Source organism: Monopterus albus, unplaced genomic scaffold, assembly GCF_001952655.1.
Source record: "Monopterus albus unplaced genomic scaffold, M_albus_1.0 scaffold113.1, whole genome shotgun sequence".
In the NCBI taxonomy this organism is placed as follows: domain Eukaryota; kingdom Metazoa; phylum Chordata; class Actinopteri; order Synbranchiformes; family Synbranchidae; genus Monopterus; species Monopterus albus.
In genome coordinates this window covers 2,067,167-2,086,158 of record NW_018127993.1, presented here as the reverse complement: position 1 = coordinate 2,086,158, position 18,992 = coordinate 2,067,167, and the positions used below count along the sequence as shown (strand labels likewise).

Sequence of the window (18,992 nt, the reverse complement as noted above, 5' to 3'; positions counted from 1 at the left end):
AGCAGTCACCGGCCACATCGACCTGATCAGTGTTTGATTGTTGTGTCTTGTTGCTTTTCTTCTTTTGTCTCTCCTCTATCCACTCACCCCAACCGGTCGAGGCAGAAGGCCGCCCACCAAGAGCCGGGGTCTGTCAGAGGTTTCTTTCGTTAAAGGGAGTTTTTCCTCCCCACTGTCGCCAAGTGCTTGCTCAAGGGGGATTTGTTGGGTTTTCCCTATGTAATAATATTGATAACAGTAAGGTCTAGACCTTACTTTGTAAAGTGTCCTGAGATGACTTTTGTTGTGATTTGGCGCTATACAAATAAAATTTGATTTGATTTGATAACCCTCATCATCAATCCCCTGGGTATTAGCAATAAGACATTTGCTATTACTCAGCTTGTTAGCAATGTCCAGGCAGTGTAATTACTTGTGTCAATGGCTATGATTGTCTTGTGTGATAGATTATTCATTGTTTTATAATTATAGTGGATGAACGGGTTTTTTTTAGATCCTATAAGTAAAGGTTTTCATACTCATCACTTTTTCTGAGTGCACAGAGCAAGTTGAGTCCTGTAAATCTTCCCTTATGTGCTAAAATGAACAGCCTTTTTAGTGAAATAAAGAGATTTAGGACAGATATGTCTGTTGTGTTATTTATTTCTGCAGAAAGGAGCAATCCACAACAGCATTCAGAGTGGTCTGCTACAGAGGCTCAGAAAAAAAAAAAAAAAAAGAACTCAGTACTATATATACATGGGTCTCACGAGTTTTAGGGAAGATTAGATCAAAAGTACCTCTTCTGATTATACACACACATACACCCACATTGAAAGAAGTCTTTGACCTGAGATGGTACTCAGAATCAGGGAGTGCATACTTTTTCAAGGGCAGTTTGTGCCATCGTTTGGCTGAGCAGACAGTTCAGGTATTCTGTTCAGCACAGGTTTAAGGCATACATGAGCAAAACAAAATTTTCTATCACACTAACGTACTAAAATGACTTGTTTTTATCTGATTTAAAATATTCAATTTAAAGGCTATTTTTGCATGTAGGATTGCAGTGTTCACTCAGCACATTAAGATCTGTTAATCACTGCTTAGAAGAGCAAAAGCTTTGGTTGTATGTTCATTTTCTAATAAAATGTGCTAGTAGTTTGTGCATTTCCCCAGAGTAGGGTCCCCCAGTGTCACCAAGGGTGTGTGAGGAGGCTCCAAGGGGGTCATTTAAGGTCACTTTTCTGATCCAGAACTCTCCTTTCCTGCAAAGAGTCATATAACAACAAAATGTTTCAGGATGCTTGACACAAATAGCACACATCTGTATGCTCTGCAAAGGAGAGACGCTCTGGACTGAAGGGGGCGAGACAGCAGCGGTGCCTGTGCTGTGTGGCAGGCACATCATCATCATCATCAGCAGCAGCAGCAGCATCATCATCCCGACTCGACCGAGAGACAACAGATCTGCTGCATCCTCCCCCGCATCCCTGAGCCACTGCATAATAACAGCGGGCAGTGCGATAGGCAGCACTATGTGCAGGACTCAGTAAGGCCCGGGACCTTTTCCATGCAACGTGCTCATCGGCTTTCGGAGTAAATCGTGGCTTTCGAGTTATTCTTGTCAAGGACAACAATGATGAGGTAAGAGCTTCCGGTCGCCATTTTGCCGGTGTCTAACGGTTATGGGAAAATCTGCATGGAATAATTAGCCGCTAAAGTCGCTGTTTGGACGGGTTGCAAGATGTCCAGGCGACATCGTTTAGATTTAGGTGATGATTATTTGAGTAAAAAGAGATCGTGTGATGGGTATGTAACGTTAGCCTTAACTGCATACACGTGTTTAGCTGCTGTGTTTTTGTAGCGTACTGCAGGCTTTTTGTTGTTGTCCTGCTGCTAGCTAGCCGTGCTAATGTTAACTCTGCTGTTTAGCTAGCTAACTATAGCCCCGGTGGGGATAGAGATGCATCGTTGCTCTAATGACATGATAACCACACGGTGTGGGGTTATTGCTGAGCCGCAGGGTTGTGCAATGGCCACCTAGCACTTATCCAGCTACCGGCCTGGTCTTGTCTTCACTTGGCTATCTTAGCGACATGGTAGTCGGTGCTAGGATCATCGCTGTGTGCAAGATAGAAGAGTCAGACATTTTATATGCAAATTAGGCATGCTGTAATAAACTATTGGGTCTTCTGGCATGTGGCGTTGGCGAAATAAAGAAGATGAGCTTTTTTTGAAGTAGCACCCAGGACCCCTAGCAGGGCTAATGCTAACTTTATCCACTTTGCATTAAAAGCGAGCCCTGTCAGATGTCACTGTCCTGTCCATTTAGCTTTACAACCTCTTACTAGTGCAAGTTGAGTTTTGGTATAAAGGCAAACGCAGTATCGTACGTTCACCTGCGTCTAGACAAGACCCGACAGGCCTGGACGAGTTGGAGGACGCAGCTTGTCTGTTGTGACACCGAGAGTACAAGCTCCAGGGTCACTGCTCAGGGTTTGACGTCGCTTCGACCCGATGGGAGGGGGAAACATTTAAAAAGCATTTCCCCTCAGAGACAAGGAAATATTGCATTATGTTGATGATAATTTCACCGTATTGTCCAGATAAATGATAATGTCATATGGAGTGCTGTCTGCAGCCTCCCCACAGTCAAGGACATGTAAGGCGGAGATGCTAACATGCCATCAGGCTGTTTGCTGTTAATGTGTTTCAAACTACATGATCCACTCCAGCTGGAAGCATGCTTGGCACATTTGTTGTCATCTCATTTCTGCCATAGACACACGTGGACAAAGCTGAATAATGGAGTTAGGTTACATACAGCTCAATGAAGGGGGTTTTCAAAGTGGAGTATTCCTGGAATTAGTAGTTAATTTGCACAGACAGATTAATATTACATTGCTATTTTTTATCTGCCATTGGTTCCAAGACATCTTGGGTAACAGTGGTGCTGCACCAAAATGAGTGGATCAGTATGCCTGAATGAGAAGTGTGACAAAGTTTAACCATAGCAGTGTAGTATGAGAGAGACTGACACGTTTCCCCCTCAGGGCTACTGTAGCTGTAGCCTATGTGCTGCTGCTGACACTGTTCAGTACTTGACCCATACGTGCACAACATTTATTCATGAAGAATACTGGAAATTGTGATGTACTCATCAGCACATACTGGGGGAACTTGAAATCAGTGTGCAACCAGCTTCATTGCAGTAGTTGGCTGTAAGTGTCCAGCTCTTGGTTCTATCTTAAAGTCAACACTGTGCACAGATTTTTCTAGCTCATGTGGAGATATATGTGGTTTACACTGAACTTCGTGCAACATGAGGAACAAACTAGCTTTATGTGGCTTGTTGATGATGAGTTTATCCATGACCTTTGCATGCTGCACTTGATTAGGTTGTGCTTTTTGCCATTGTGAATAAGGCCCATAACATACAGTACTTCTTGCAAATGACAACACCCGGCCCGTGCATGTCCCCAATGACAATGGAAGTAATCAATCTCAGGGGCCCGTGCATGTCCCAAATGACAATGGAAGTAATCAATCTCAGGCAACAAGGGGTTGATCAGCGGATGAAGCTCAGAACATTTCAATGAGGGGTCAGTTTTCTCTTGTTACACGCTACAGTGCCTCTAGCTGCAACACTCAGATTCTTTTCTCTTGTTAAACACTCCAGTGCCTCTAGCTGCAACACTCAGATTGCACTTGTGTTGTGTTAGGATTTTCAGGTGACACTCAAGAACATAATGGCATGGGTCTTATTTGTGTACTTGTGTGAAGTAGGATATGTTTTGTGTCCAAGAATGTGCAGTAACATTTTCATGTGATTTTTAAGACAAGAACTTGACATTGGCTTACATTCATGTACTTCTCTTCTCTGTTGTGTCTTTTTGAGTTAGGTTCAATCTCCTTTGTGTTTTCACTGAATCATTTCTAGGCCAGGGCTGTTAGATTTGGCCATTTCTGATGTTTGCTGGTGTGCATGCATGCATCTGTGTTGTCCTGTGTCTGTGAGAAGTTAAACTGGTTAGTTTGTGTGGCAGCACGTCATCACAGCTTAACATCTTCTCACAGATGTGACCGTGACAGAGACAGAGACCGTGATGAGCGGTCGAAGGCCGCGGACCGTGACCGTGACAGAGACAGGGATGTGAAGTCATCTGGGGTGCCCAACAACCCAGCCGCAGGCAGTGGAGTCTTTCCTAAGCTAACCGTGGTGCAGCAGCAAATCAACCCTTTCACCAACCTGCCCCACACGCCACGCTACTATGAGATCCTCAGGAAGCGGCTGCAGCTGCCTGTCTGGGAGTACAGGGAGCGCTTCACTGACATCCTGATGCAGAACCAGTGTTTTGTGCTGGTGGGAGAGACGGGCTCTGGAAAGACCACACAGGTAGAAAGGCAGAATGGTGTCTTAGACTGCACTAGTGTTGTCATTCACTGCTACAAATAAATGATTGCTGTGATTTGTCTAAAATGTGTCAAATGAAATCAAAATGTGAAATTCAGAGATAAAATTGGTATAATACCATTAAAAATAGGGTGCAATGAACACATGATGCATTTTAATCAGTTTCTCTCTGGAGTTGATTCACAGTATGTGGTTGTGAGGTTTATATTTATAAGTTCTTGAAAGAGCTGCGGTGTCTGTTTATTAAAATTTTCATGAGACAAGATTAGAGTAAATCACTGGTTGAGCCTTGGCCTCTTCCTGAGGGAAAATACACTTCATCTTCCAAACATTTCTTCAGTGAAGTGTTATAATCTTGTCAGTGCTTTCTGCCTGGATGACACTAGAAAATGTGTATATTACACATTTATTATGAAATTTAACATTTAAGTTTAATGATTAATAGTATTTTCTTGAAAAGTAGGAGAGAATGTTGTCTGGTATTGTATTTATCCAAACAAGAAAAGAACAGAGGTGAAGGCCGTAAAGTAAGAATCTCAATTTATTCTTTGTCATTCTCACAGTTTTCAGGGAAAATACTGTATTCACCTTATCATAATGCAAATGCTGCTTAATCCATTGGCATGTACAAATGAGTTTGTGTACAAGGGATCAGCTGAAATCACAATAAGTTAATCGTGCAGCCCTACTGAGCATTCCACCAAACATTCTGATGATTAGGGTCAGGTCATTTAAGTGCTAATAACAGTTTGGTGCTGTATGTGAAATATTTATGTCTTCCAACCCTGTCATTGAATTCTTTTTCTTCTGATTGGGTGACATTTCAAAGACTGGTTTGATTTAAATGATCTCTAAAGGGCAAGTCATCCAGACCTCAAGCTTTACAGAGTGGAAGTGAGACTCTCCATGTTCAGGCCTCTCTTAGCACATTTTTAAGCTTAAGAACATATGTTCAGTGAAATTTTGACAAGTATGACTTTCATAGTTATTTGCTTTGCAGACTTAGCAAAATATAGGAATGCACTTTCAAGTATCACCTGCTTATCAGTCTCATCTTCACAAGTTGTCTGCTCAGGGACTGCCTGTACCTAGTCTCTTTGGTTCAAACGCTGCCCGACTTTTCTGCTGTCTTCCAGATCCCTCAGTGGTGCGTGGATATGGTGCGCTCAGTGCCGGGACCAAAGAGAGCGGTGGCCTGCACCCAGCCCAGGAGGGTGGCAGCCATGAGCGTGGCCCAGAGGGTGGCGGACGAGATGGATGTCGTGCTGGGCCAGGAGGTGGGCTACTCCATCAGGTTTGAGGACTGCAGCTCTGCCAAGACGGTGCTCAAGTAAGAAGACTGTTTAAAAATCAAAAATCATCCCAGCGTACTTTATGTTAAAAGCTTCCAGCTGTATGGAGAGAATTTGTTAATAGCAAGAAGCCTTTGAGCCTTGAAAAGTTAGAATCTAAAATTAATTCAGTCAACTAACGGGCTGCTCAAGTGCAGCAAACTGTGAAGTTGTTTCAGTTCATAGATGTTGATGATTAATAAATTGTCTGATTCCTGACACACTGTTGAACAGGCTTGAATTTTTTTTAGCTCCATCCAGGATTTTATTCAGATAAAGCAGTGGTACGTGATGAGGAAGTCTTGATGTGTACTTGTCTCCGCTCCCACCTCGTTCCATCTTTTATTCACCCAGGTACATGACAGATGGTATGCTGCTGCGGGAGGCCATGAACGATCCCCTAATGGAGCGCTATGGTGTTGTCATCCTGGACGAGGCCCACGAACGCACATTAGCCACAGACATCCTCATGGGGGTCCTCAAAGAGGTGGTCCGCCAGAGGCCTGACCTTAAGGTAAAAATGTAGGCTTGGTTTATTCAGTATATTTGTATAAACCAAGGTTTTTCAGGTGTGGTGTCCTGCCAAATAACACTAAGCCTTTAGTTGTTATTCTGGGGTTCTCAACTGTGTCTAGGAATAGTAGCCACAGAACTAAATCATTTCCATTTATAGACAGTTTGATGAATACATATATTCTTTGTGATTACTTTTTTAACCCTTTCCCGCGTCATGCGAATCAACGATTTTCGGTCGCACATCTTCTGAGGCAGTTTTTTTTTTTACCAGGCATGTTTCACATCAGCAGATGCTTATGGTGAACAGCATAGCTGAAACACACCTCCAGTTTGCTTTCATTGTTCAAACCCCTGACTGCAGTTAGCTTTTGTTGATGCTGTTAGCCTCTGGGTTCACTTACGTTTTCCAGCCTACACCTCTGACCGAGATCTGACCATATTTTAAAAGAAATCTATATGTGAATATAAATAATTGCAGCGATGACAGAATATTTCTTGTCAGTGTCTGGCCCACTTAACGCCTATGCTATTAAAGCCCGAAATGTTAAAGCGACAGTTGTTCAGTGGGTAGAGCAGTCGTTTCCCAACCAGACGATTGAAGGTTCGAATCTCGGTGCCTGCAGTCAAAGTGTCCTTGGGCAAGACACTGAACCCACCCTGTTGCCCCCCGATGGTTAGAGCCATCGGTTGAGTTGGCGCCGCAGATGGCTGCCTCAGTTCTGTACCGGAAACAAATTCCTTGTGTGTAACATAAAGGTGATTATTCTTATCCTTCCAGGATAAATTCAGTGGGAGCACATGTTTGTGTCCCTCTTCTGTCATTCCTCCCTTTTGTCACATTTGTCCTGACAGTGTCCCTGTATCTGACAGCTGTGTATCTGTGATGCCAAAGAAATGTTGCTGCTAGGCTAAGAAACACACATCTGTTCTGCACCGCAGCACTCGTGGAGATGGTTCTGAGACGGACCTCTTTTAAACCACTCAGCCAGGGGGAAGGCGGCGGTGTGTCGGTGAGGACGGGGGTCTGCAAGCAGGCTGAAGTTTTATCGGCAATGTGTGCCAGACATAGTTCTCATAAAGCAGATGGATAATGACTAGTTGTTTGTCAGTGTGGAATCAAAGGTTAGGTTGTTGTTCACGGACTGTTAAATGAGGTCTAGGTTATTGGGAATGATCATCCACCCACACTCCTCTATCTCCCTCATCCTTATCCCCTACCAAATTTGAAAGTTTAATTTGCCTTGATTAAGAGCAATTATGATGTCTCGCAGAGCGTAAAGCAAAATGCAGAGACACTGGCCCCTGAAAATGTTTGAGATTGAAAATGGGAAACGTGTTTCCCATCAGAATCCTAATGCGCTCTATCTAATGGCTCTGGAGAGAACATTGTGTACCCAGCATCAGGAACAAGGGCTGTCATAGCTCTGTGTAGGTCAGTGACTCGGAGTGTAATGCCAAGTTCTACACTATAGACACCATCTTGGGTGTGTGCCAGCGCCCTCACCCTAAATACTAATTCAGAGCATTATCCATCCTCTATAGCTTTTTGCACTCTTCATCTAGCTTCTATTTGGTTGCAACCTTGTCCACTTAGCATATGTCCTTATCCCCAATCATCATAAAGCCATATATAATGTATTCTTCACTTGAGTGCTCTCTGATAATTACCTCAGTCATTTACCCTCTGCTGTCTTTAATTTTATCTTTTCTTTCACCTCCTTTATGAACATGTTGTCCCTCACAGACTTGGACTCACACCTGGCTCTCTCCTGTGCCCTTCTCTGCCCAGGTCATCATCATGAGCGCCACGCTCGATGCTGGTAAGTTCCAGGTCTACTTTGACAGCTGCCCACTCCTAACCATACCCGGGCGCACGCACCCCGTGGAGATATTCTACACACCCGAACCGGAGCGGGACTACCTGGAGGCGGCCATCCGGACCGTGATCCAGATCCACATGTGTGAGGAGGATGAAGGGGACATTCTGCTCTTCCTCACTGGCCAAGAGGTACAACTCCTTATGGTGTGAATAATCAGAGGGTTTGTGTTGTTTAACAAATGTTTAAGTTGGGAGGGGGATCTGGGTTTGTGATGGTTGTAAACATTGCTGGTTTCACATTTACATGTACAGTATGGCTGCAGGTAATGGTTATTTTTCTTTTTATTAAAATTGACTGAACTTTAAAATGTCAGAAAATGTGAAAAATGGCCCATTATCATGTTCTACCAGTTTCAGTGACAGTGCTCTGAAACGGAGAAAAGCAGCAAACCCTCACATCTGAGAAGCTAGAACCAGCAAATGTCAGATAACTGTGCTTGATCTTAGCTGATTGTTTCATATTGTTATTTACATCTCTTTGGGTCATAAATAACAATATTATACAATAATTTAAACCCTTGCAAAGATTTTATACATCTCCAAATTGAAGAGTGTGCATATTAATCTAATTACAGAGATGAGTTACTCGCATACACGGTGTCATGAGGACACACAGGTGCACAGAAAATGATTCATCTTCAGATTGATAGTTGCTAATGCATCGGTCCGTGCCTGTCTGGGAAACCACCAGGATCTGCATGATGAAAGCGGGGGAAAAAACGAGGAGTGACCCAGATTCTGCCCTTCCCACGAATCTCTGAAATTAAGTCATTTATTATTTTTTTCCCTCCCTGCAAATGTTGTCCACTGATGTGTAATGGAGGGCAGGGTTCATGCCAAAAATGATGAATTTGGTCACAGCTGGGTGGGCACACGCATACTCAGGGGCGCGTGCATAGAAACAGCACCAACAAATGTTTCAGTGTGCTGATCACTGGAGAGGAGAAGCCCGTCGCTGCCGATGGTGCCTGTGCACGTACGAGTGTTCTCCCACTCCTCTGACAAAATGGTGCGTTTGAAAACTGGAACTCGTGTGAATGCAACGCACATCGCTGTGGAGATCTGAATGACAAATTTACACTTTTGTTACTTGATACCAATTTGTCATCCAGACAAGAAATCATGTCGTGTCTTCCTGGCTCTCCCACTAACACACAACATTGCGACGACGTGTTTATGAGCAGTAATTACTCATCGCTCAACAGGAGCTTGGCTGTTGCAGTTCACCTATGTCACTTTTTATTTGCCAAAGCAGGATCAATATGCAGTTTGTTATGAAGGTGATGAAGTCATCGGAGGACACGGCGTTTGAAATGTTGTCCTTTTGAAGGCTGCTAATTGATTTCAGATTTAGCAGTATCACAGCGGACACCACGTGCACTGATCGTCACTCAAGTGAATGTTTAGAAAAGTCTGGGATGTTTACAGGCAATGTGTTAAAGATTTTTTGCACTTAGATGTAATTTGTTGATTTACATTCCACCCTCCTTGCGCTGTGTCAGGCAAAGGCATTACTGAGAGCACTCCCACAGTGAGTTCATTATCACCCCCTCCTAATTGGGTTAAAGAAGTTAATGTCTGGTAGCTCTGGCAGAGATGGGTGTTCAGAGGGGGCTGTAGCACACCCCTCGAGCGCTTCTTAACCTCTTCAGTCTCCCAGCAACTTTGATGTAGACTAATGATCAGGAGGCAGATCTATTGCAAAGCCATAGACTCTTTTTATCTGACTTTAATTTATAACGAGCGAAAGCCAGATCACAGGACTTTGTTTCTGTTTCTTCCACAGTTTTTCTCTGACATATTTCACATCCACAAACAAATAGAAATGAAGCACCGACTCCAAACAATAAAGTCGGAACTTATCACAGCTGTTGAGCAAAGATAAGTCCTAATATTTAAGCTTCCCCCTCAGCTGCTAACATCAAAACATGGGGGTTGGCAGGGGGGTTGTTTGCTAGTCAAGACGAGTGCCTAAATGTGCCGGTTATTAGCTTGGCTGTAGATTGTTGCTTGTGGGGTCGCAGGCGGAGCTGGTGGACTGGTTCCCAACACTGGCCAACTGCCCCTGCGTGTGAGTAGACACACGCACACACTCTGTCTTCACATCCCTAAGGGACAGCCAGCCAGCTTGCTTCCAGCACTTTGGCAAAGAGGTCCATTTTTTTTCTCCATGGCAGCTGCTGCATCCAGAGGCTTGATAGGCTATTAATACCCAGGCTAATTTTACCAATCCATTCAGATTTACTGTTTTCCACTTGTCAGTGTGTTGATTAAGAGGCACATGGCCATCAGCAGGGGCTGACTTAATGCAGCGAATGAGGGGACACACAGGGCTAATAACACACAGACCAGCAGGAAAACAGGAAACATCTCCACGGTGCCTTCTTATGTCAAGGCAAGTGTTACCGCTTCACACAGTTTTGCTCATGCTTAAACTAATTTAAGCACACTCTGCTTTTAGAAAAAGAAACAAAAGCAACTGAGAAGTTACAGGTTGTTTTTGTTGTCGTGCCGAGTAACAAAGCTCCAGTGGTCTTAATCTGCCCGTCACCATGAGTAAAATCCTGTTGGCAGTCAGCGGGGCTGTTGTGACATTGAGCTGCTGCACTGCTCCCATGGCCCTGCAGGTGGAGCAACAGCATAGGCTGTAATGTGACAGGTATAGTAACTGCTGCTTCCTGAGGATTAAGTGATTGTTGTTAGGAAAACAAAGAAAATGGTTCTTAACAGTGGGAGTTGTTTAGGAATGAAAAACGGTTTTGTTGTTTTGGGCCATACCACTTCAAGCATGATCATTAAAATGTGTCTGTGTGTGCGTATAGCAGTAGGTGAAATAAAAGAAGTTTTCATACGTCAGTGAGAGGGGGTGGCCTGTCAGATACGTGGCCGTATTCGGTACATTTATTGCTGTATTCCAACAGGCCTTTTGAGAATAGGCCCAATCCCCATGCTCACTGCTGTGTCTTCATACTCCTGGCGCTGCTCAGGTCCTCTGTCTGTCTGCCAGCCCACCGGCTCTGGAACGTTCAGCTTCACTAAACTGATCTGCCATGATTTGCCGCTGGTTATGCATCAGTGCTGCAGTCTCATCTCACATTCCCCTCTACAATACTGCACTGTGGAATAATGAACCCTGTTTGAGTCTATCTGGCTCTGTGTGTGTGTGTGTGTGTGTGTGTGTGCCTACAAAGTGTCCATGTTTCCATGATCGCTGCATTTGACAACAGAGCCACAGGGAGCTCAGCAAAGCATACTGCAGTCCAGGTTTAATTTCCTCCATCAGATGGAGCGATAGTTAGAACAAATGTACTGTAGCAGGGAACCACGGTTTCCCTGGCCGCCTCCCCTCGCCTTCCTCTGTCATCCAGATTGACTGCCATTGTTTATCCAGGTGTTGTTCAGAACCTGTTTGATTCTGTTGTTTGCATACACAAGTGATGCCTGGATTAACTGTCATACTTCTATCTTTCAGGAAATTGACGAGGCATGCAAACGAATCAAGAGGGAGGTTGACGACCTGGGGCCTGAGGTTGGCGATATGAAAATCATCCCGCTGTACTCCACGCTGCCTCCACAGCAGCAGCAGAGGATCTTTGAGCCACCCCCACCCAGTAAAGCAAATGGTGCAGTCGGAAGGAAGGTATAACTGCCTTGTTGCTATAAAAACATTCCGAGGGGGAGGCTGAAGCAGGGAGTTTGAGGGAGAGGATAAGCGAGGGTTGGTATAGAAAGGACAGATGGGGAATAGGGTGTGTAAAAGAAGAGAGCTGCAAGGTAGGGACTGAAACTTTTTCCCTTTCTCAGCTTTAGCGCAGAACTGACTCACACAACATATGCTGCTTTTGTCAGCATGCAATTCTCTGCTCTAAATTATAACTGGGGTATTACTCACGCCCTCTGAGCCTGAGGAAACTACTGCATTCTCAGTCTTTTTTATCTTCCCACTACATTTGCACAGGCCCCCGCTACTGCTTAGAGACGAGGCCTGAGACCTCTGGTGTCTGAAACCATGGGAAAGGTTATATGAGCAGACTGAAAACAGGGCTTTTCTTGCTGTTCGTGGTATGATCTTCAGTCACTTAATCTCGGAGGAGCGGATGATCCTCTTATTGATACAGACACGAGACAATTCCGCTGTTTTTGTGTGACAAATTCTGTTCAGAAGGGCTCATCAGCAGCAGAGTAGCAGCACCACCTGCGCTGCCACATTGTTGGCCAGGGATCTGACAGAATATCAGAATATCATCACTGCCAGTGAATGAGCAAACGTTCACCCCCAGCATCTGAGAGGGGATGAATGACTCATTGCTGCAACCCCTCTAATTGAGGCAGATCAGCCTGACATATGAGCAGCAAAAATATTTATGTACCGTCTGAGTTAAACACATTGCCATATTTTAAAAAAGCTCAATTCAACCCGTATTTTGGAACTATAGAATTCCCCCGCGACATGAATAAATGTGGATTTACTAAACATTTTGAAATGTATTTTACCATTAAAATGGGGACTAAGCCTGTCATCCATACATCCATTATCTTTACTGCTTATTCCTGAGCAGGGTCACAAGGGGCTGGAGCCAATCCCAGTTGATATTGGGCAAGAGGCGCGGCCCACCCTGGACAGGTCGCCAGTCTATCACAGGGCTGACATGGAGACAAACAACCACACTCACTGCTAGGGGCAATTTAGAGCCAGGCTCACACAGAGGGTTTCCCTCCAGTGTCAGATCAAACATTACAATGTGGTCTCATCTCCCTTTAATGTCTTGAGTTTTGTAGTTTCATCTCTTCATGCTTTCTGTTTGAGTGGTGTGTGTGTGTGTGTGTGTTTTATGCTGTGCCATCTTAAGAAGCTCTACACTCTTAGAAGTTTGATTACCCCGTGTTGGATAAGATCTTTTTCCAAAGTTCAAATCTCCTTCCTAGTGTTTGCCTCTTCTGTTCAGAGAGATGTTGACAGGGCTGTTGTTGCACAGGGACAGGCTTGACTGTCGGCTCTGTCACCTGTATGATCTTGTAAGTTTACATATAGTACATATGTCTGATGTGATAGAACTAGGACAAAAAGTTTTCTAATGGCAGTGGGTATCTTGTATTACTTCCTCCTTTGGTGAGCTTCTTTTGGTCATCACATGTACACCCTTAGCTTTCCACCCAGCAACCACTTCCAGGTTCGGTGGGTTGAATGTATGCCTGTTTTGCCTCAGGATGCATTTGTCAGGTGCTCGTCGAATTAGCCGAGGTGGTATCTATAGTTGTTGTGCTTGAACTAAATGTGCTGCTCCTCGATGTCTGGCTGAGTGGCTGATCAAGTGAAAAATGCCGAGGTGCCATCCGAGCCAGCCCAAGAGGAAGTAGTGAAAAAGAATTAACGTTCGCCACATCTGCCGCTATGCATGCTAATGACTGCATTAGGCACCCCTCAATTAACATAAAGCACCAGCTCGTCATTCCTCTCTTTCTCCAGGAAAGCCACTGATCTTTCATTTTTGAACAGTTGAATAATTTGGAGGCAAGGCAGCAATTGACTAATTACTAACAAAGACTATGATCTCACTTTGCTTTCCAATGTCTCAAAGACCGTCTTTAACAAATGTGATGTGTTAGGTTTGTTTTCAGCAGTGTCACGTTTGGAATATTCCCTCAAATGTCACTCGTGATTCCACCACAAATGCATTTCAATGAGCTTTAAATGTGAGTGCGTCAACACTGCTGAAGGCACGTTCTGCTTTTCCCCAGCCAGGGCAAGGCTCTATTTGTCAACAAGGCTGTATCTCCCAGCAGGGACTGTGAAAGATGGCTGGTGTTAGCCATAGTACTTGCTCTCCTGCAGGTAATAACCCAGAAATAACATGCAGAGATGATGCACTAATGATATTACTGATGAAGAAGTCAGGATTATCCAGTGCAGCAGCAGACTGGAAGGAGCCAGCCTGCGTTCAGTGTAATGGCCCTATCCTGGCTAATCCTTCAGAATCAATGCAGTCAATGAGGCCACCCATATGATCATGAAATGTGAGAGGGTGTCATGTGTGGCATCTGCTGGAGCACTGACTGTGTCCCAACTCACAGGACGCTGCAGCCTCCCCTAGTCCATTTTTTTTTTAGCAAGGCTTTGAGGCATTCCGTGCCTATCATTCTTTGCTTGGACGCTGACATGTAGTGTCTGTCATGAGACACTGTCTGATGGCCTCTGTTGTTTAACTTTGGCCCACTGAGAGCTATTTTCCACTGCAGCAACGTGTGACCTATGAACGTTTAGGAACCTGCTGCATCTTTGGAACTGGGGTCTTTTTTGTGTTTTAATTGAAGCGATGTTCATCATCTCAGATGGTGGATACTCTTTCTATTTGTTCCGCTGCATGCATTGTAATAATTTGTATTTTTTAAAATATATATATAGTCTTCTTTCACCTTCAGTTACACCCCTGCCCTTGCTGGCCACATGTTTTAGCACCATTTCTGCCAGACTCAGAGAAACGTGTGGTCCACCTTTTTGTTTTGCACACTTTGAACGACCTTCCCCGGGCATTCCCCATTCTTCTTCCATGTTTAAGTACTGCTTACATACTGTGTATGTTGGAGTCGTCTTTGCTGTGATGTGATGACATGTTACACAGTCAGGATTGACAGGACAGCAGCAGCCCCTGAACGTACCAGCGGCAGTGACCACATGCTATGGTTCATAGAATTCCTTCTGTAAAAATGGGCTGTCAGTGTACATTTATACCTTTAACCAAGCAGCTGGCAGTAGAGAGCCTATATTATTTTTGGTTGTCTGTCAGCATTAAGCAACACACACTTATCATGGACTGCTCATGGTAATCAGATCCAAACCACCATTCATCCAAGAACTAGGACTAACAGCTAAACCACTGACCAGATACTGCTGTGTGATCAGTTTCATATGGGCGCTTATTGTCATCGCTTCATTCTTCTTGTTCAATACTAAGAGGAATATGTCTTTTGAGAGGTGAATTACCTGAGGTCAAGGGCTGAAGGAGGGGGAGAGAAGGCTGTCCTTGGCATTAATATCTAAACAGTCAGGCATCCTCAGGCTGGAGTCAAATCCTTGCTTAAAAGGTGGGATTTAAACATTTCTATTGCTCACAGCTTGAAGGCAGCTGAAGAGGAGCAGCTACAAAGGAAGTGTGTCAAGCGTGTAAAATTGGTTCTGTGGACATGTATCAGCAGAGACTACAGAGAACGGTTTGGCTTTGTGCTTGGCTTTTTTTTTTCTTTTCATGGAGACTACCAGGACAGGAGAGGATACCACCAAACCACCGTTTAGGTCAGCGTGCAGTTTGTTTCTGCCGTGGAAGAGCACCTAAGCAAGCTTTTAAAGTGCAGAGAGGCAATTTTCCAAACACCCACTTCCATATTAAGCTGTGACACTGGAGTGGCAGTTACCAGTAGAGTGGGCTAGGGCCCGGCCAGCACGGTCTGAATCTTAAAGGTTTCTCTGACCAGGCTGTTTTTACTGTTACATAAGGAGAACTAATCCTGGAGGCGGTCAGGGTTCACGTGAGAGCAGCTTCAAATCCATCTCCCTCTTCTCCACTATTTGTGCCTACAGTGTGCTGACACTGAGACCCATGGGTCGTTGTGACACATTTGAGTCTCTCTTTTTTCTGATTTAGTTGTCATTTCTCATAGACAGTCTTGCTTTAGGGGATTATTGTAATAGAAAAAGATCTGAGGCTGCGAGATGGTGCAGGTTCACTTTCCCCACCCTCCTTGTTCTCTGGAACCAAGCAGCTTTTTATTTCCCTTGTTTTCCTGTCTTTACCTTCACCTTGCTATATTTCTCTGCACAGAGAGAGTTACCAGTGATATTGCCCTGATGCTTAAATCAACTTCTACACCACCCTGATATGAGAGTGGTCACATAAACCTCCCCTGTTATCACCCCCTTGCATTCCTCAGTTTTGTGATAATCATAACTGCATTGTTGTGTGTTGAAGACAGACTCTGCAGTCGTTTCTTTTGCAGCATCCCACATCTAGTAAAGCCATCTCCACTGCTCATCTCAATTGCTCCTTTTTATACCAGCATGTAGGGGTATTTTCAGTATCCTCTTATTCAGGAAGGGCTGATTCACGCTTTCAGCATGCTCCCTTCCAGACATGGATGGACATGGGGTGTGTCCTGTTTGTACTTAAACACACACACAGTCAGCTCAGATACAAATTTCTGGCCTGCATGCAGACGTCCAAACAGAGGTCTGCCTTGACTGTCACGGACCCGGGAAGATGATGACATTTATGTCACTGGACCACAGCACACACGTGGACGCAGAAAGCATGAATTGTTCTTTAGAAGGCAAAGTGAAATACCTTGACTGTATCTTCAGCTTTATAAGCAGATGCATAGCCCCCACTGTGTCACAAAGTGAATAAATGAACGTAGACATAGTTACAGTGGGGCGGGATAATAAGAGTTCAGTACGGCCTGATCACATATTATACATCCATCTAATGATGTGGTGGTATAAATATGTGAAACCCAGCACTGAACTATAAAGATAGATGCCTACACTTGATTGAACTGTAACAGCAGGACTCCAGTAAAGTTTTTGTTTCAGGTAGAAATGCAGCTTTAGATTTGGTGGTTACTCCCACCTGAAACTTGGGGTGAACCTGCTCTGCTCTGCTCCCATGTTTTATCTGAGTGGGTGTGCAGTTGTCATAATATTTCAGTAGCGCATGCTGGAATAAAGGTTGTCTTTTTGGCTTTTGTGATGTTTAGTACTGGGAGTAAACTGCTGTCCAGTCTCAAAAGATCCTCTGCTAATAATAGCAGGTCTGCAAAGGAAATACTACAGTATTTTTCCAGTAGTCGGGGCAGTGACTTTTAAAATGTTTCAAACTAAAGTTAATGCAAACTCTTGCAGTGCTGTTCACCTCCAGTGGTGTTTGAAGCACAGCTTTGACAGAGCCAGCATTGCATAGCACACACCAAGAGCCAATCAGCGACAATGAGCCATGCACAGCTGGCATGTCCACAGACAGCAGCGTTCCACATTTGGAGAGACGTGCTGGGTTCACGTGAGAGATCTACAGCAGCCCTCATTTGGGAGAGAAAGGAAGCCTGGGTGAAAGCTGTAACCATTGTTGAGCTCCCAGTGTGTTTAAAAAGCAGGCCACCTAAGAGGAACCATTCTAACAAGTACTTCCTGTGATTTGGAGAAACTTTGGGAACAGCTTTTCAAGAGAGGGTGAAACTGACATCTCTGCAAAACGAGCAACATGCTGAGGACAGTCAGAACCTGCACCCACACGCCCACCCACCACACACACACACACACAAAAGCCAAAGGTAATGCATTTTGATGGGACAAGGATCACCTAGCCAGCTGCCTCCACAAATACATTATAGTACATTGAACGTGATTGCAGAATCTGCTGTAGTACTCCCCCATGGGCTGCATTAGACATGGTGCGTACAGAGCACCATGGAGGCGTCTCTACAAGCTTCTTCATTCAGCTGACTCACATCAGGGAGTAGTTTTCAAGTTAAAACAAAGCTGATGTCTGCGCTCATTTGTTGTACTCATGCCTAAGGAGCAGTATGATTTCTGAGCTGCTCTACTGCAGGAAAGCACTCCATGGTTTGATTGTGCAGAGCACTCTTGAATATTTGAATTATAATATTTAACCAAATGAAATCCCTGGAAGTTTTTCAGTTCTCTGTGTTTTTATATGCTCACCTGCTGGAATGATTCTGCTAACCAGCTGATGACCATCATGGAAAAATGTTTTGAAGTAGAGGTCTGAGGTCTGGTCAGTCTCTCCAAACTCCCTAGTGTAGGTAGATCATTTTGTAGCCTATTACCAATGTTCTTATTTCCAACAGGTCGTCGTGTCAACAAACATCGCCGAGACATCTCTCACCATCGACGGCGTGGTGTTTGTAATTGATCCTGGATTTGCCAAGCAAAAGGTTAGTTTGCTCCTTTTCTCCACCACCCTTTATCAGCTGCAGTCATCTGCGTCTGTTGCCAGAGAATCCCCCGATAAACACAGCCGTGCACACCTGACAGCAGCAAAGATGGAGAAGCCAGTTATTTATTCCTCTGACATTTCACCAGCCTGGAGCAGAGTCGTACACATGGCTCAGAAAAGATTATGTATTCACTCGTGTGTTTGTGTTGAACTACTTTGTTTTTATTTTAAATCCACCCAGAATGCAACTTGCCTTTCACTTTTCCAATCAGGTGTATAATCCACGTATTCGAGTGGAATCACTTTTGGTGACAGCCATCAGCAAGGCCTCGGCCCAGCAGAGGGCAGGCCGCGCTGGACGGACACGCCCTGGAAAGTGTTTCCGCCTCTACACAGAAAAAGCTTACAAGACAGAAATGCAGGTAAGAAGCAAGGCAGTGAGAGAATGTGTAAACAGGTGATTGTCGTGTCCCAACTTCTTCAATGCTCACAGCTCTATAATTCCCAGTTCATCTGAATTATAACGGGCTTGGTGCTAAACCACAGTGCTTCCACTCTTCCTCATAACCTGTGCTAATTTCATTACCACCTTCTTTGTGACAAATGAATTAGCGGACGCCCGGCTCTCCATTGTAACAGACCAACTCTGTGTTTAAACACGTTAAACAGCCCTTCAGAAGTCCTAGCCAGTTGACATATGAGTGGTGCATGAGGAGATAATAATCACCCAGATGAGTACATTCTGAGTTGTACTTTGGGTTTGTCTTACCTGGCACAGGACAACACGTATCCAGAGATCCTGAGGTCCAACCTGGCCTCCGTGGTGCTGCAGCTGAAGAAGCTGGGTATTGATGACCTGGTGCACTTTGACTTCATGGACCCACCAGGTTAGTGGGGGGGGGGGGGGGAACCCCGGGCCACGGGGTTTT

At 44.6% G+C, this 18,992-nt stretch overlaps 1 protein-coding gene across 4 annotated transcripts in view; it reads left to right on the top strand.

The window, feature by feature from the left end:
- Positions 1–1,246: 1,246 nt before the first annotated feature.
- Positions 1,247–18,992, top strand: part of dhx15 (DEAH (Asp-Glu-Ala-His) box helicase 15) — a 29,262-nt gene continuing 11,516 nt past the window's right edge. For 2 of the 4 annotated variants that reach the window (XR_002275788.1, XM_020611453.1), the window contains exons 1-9: positions 1,636–1,788; positions 4,057–4,375; positions 5,530–5,723; positions 6,079–6,238; positions 8,030–8,248; positions 11,592–11,759; positions 17,975–18,061; positions 18,336–18,485; positions 18,842–18,950. Coding sequence is in view for 3 of the 4 variants with exons in the window: in XM_020611453.1 (XP_020467109.1) it covers positions 1,724–1,788; positions 4,057–4,375; positions 5,530–5,723; positions 6,079–6,238; positions 8,030–8,248; positions 11,592–11,759; positions 17,975–18,061; positions 18,336–18,485; positions 18,842–18,950 (1,471 nt within the window). In the remaining variant the exon portion in view is untranslated. The other 2 variants (XM_020611456.1, XM_020611454.1) reach the window with 2 other exon arrangements.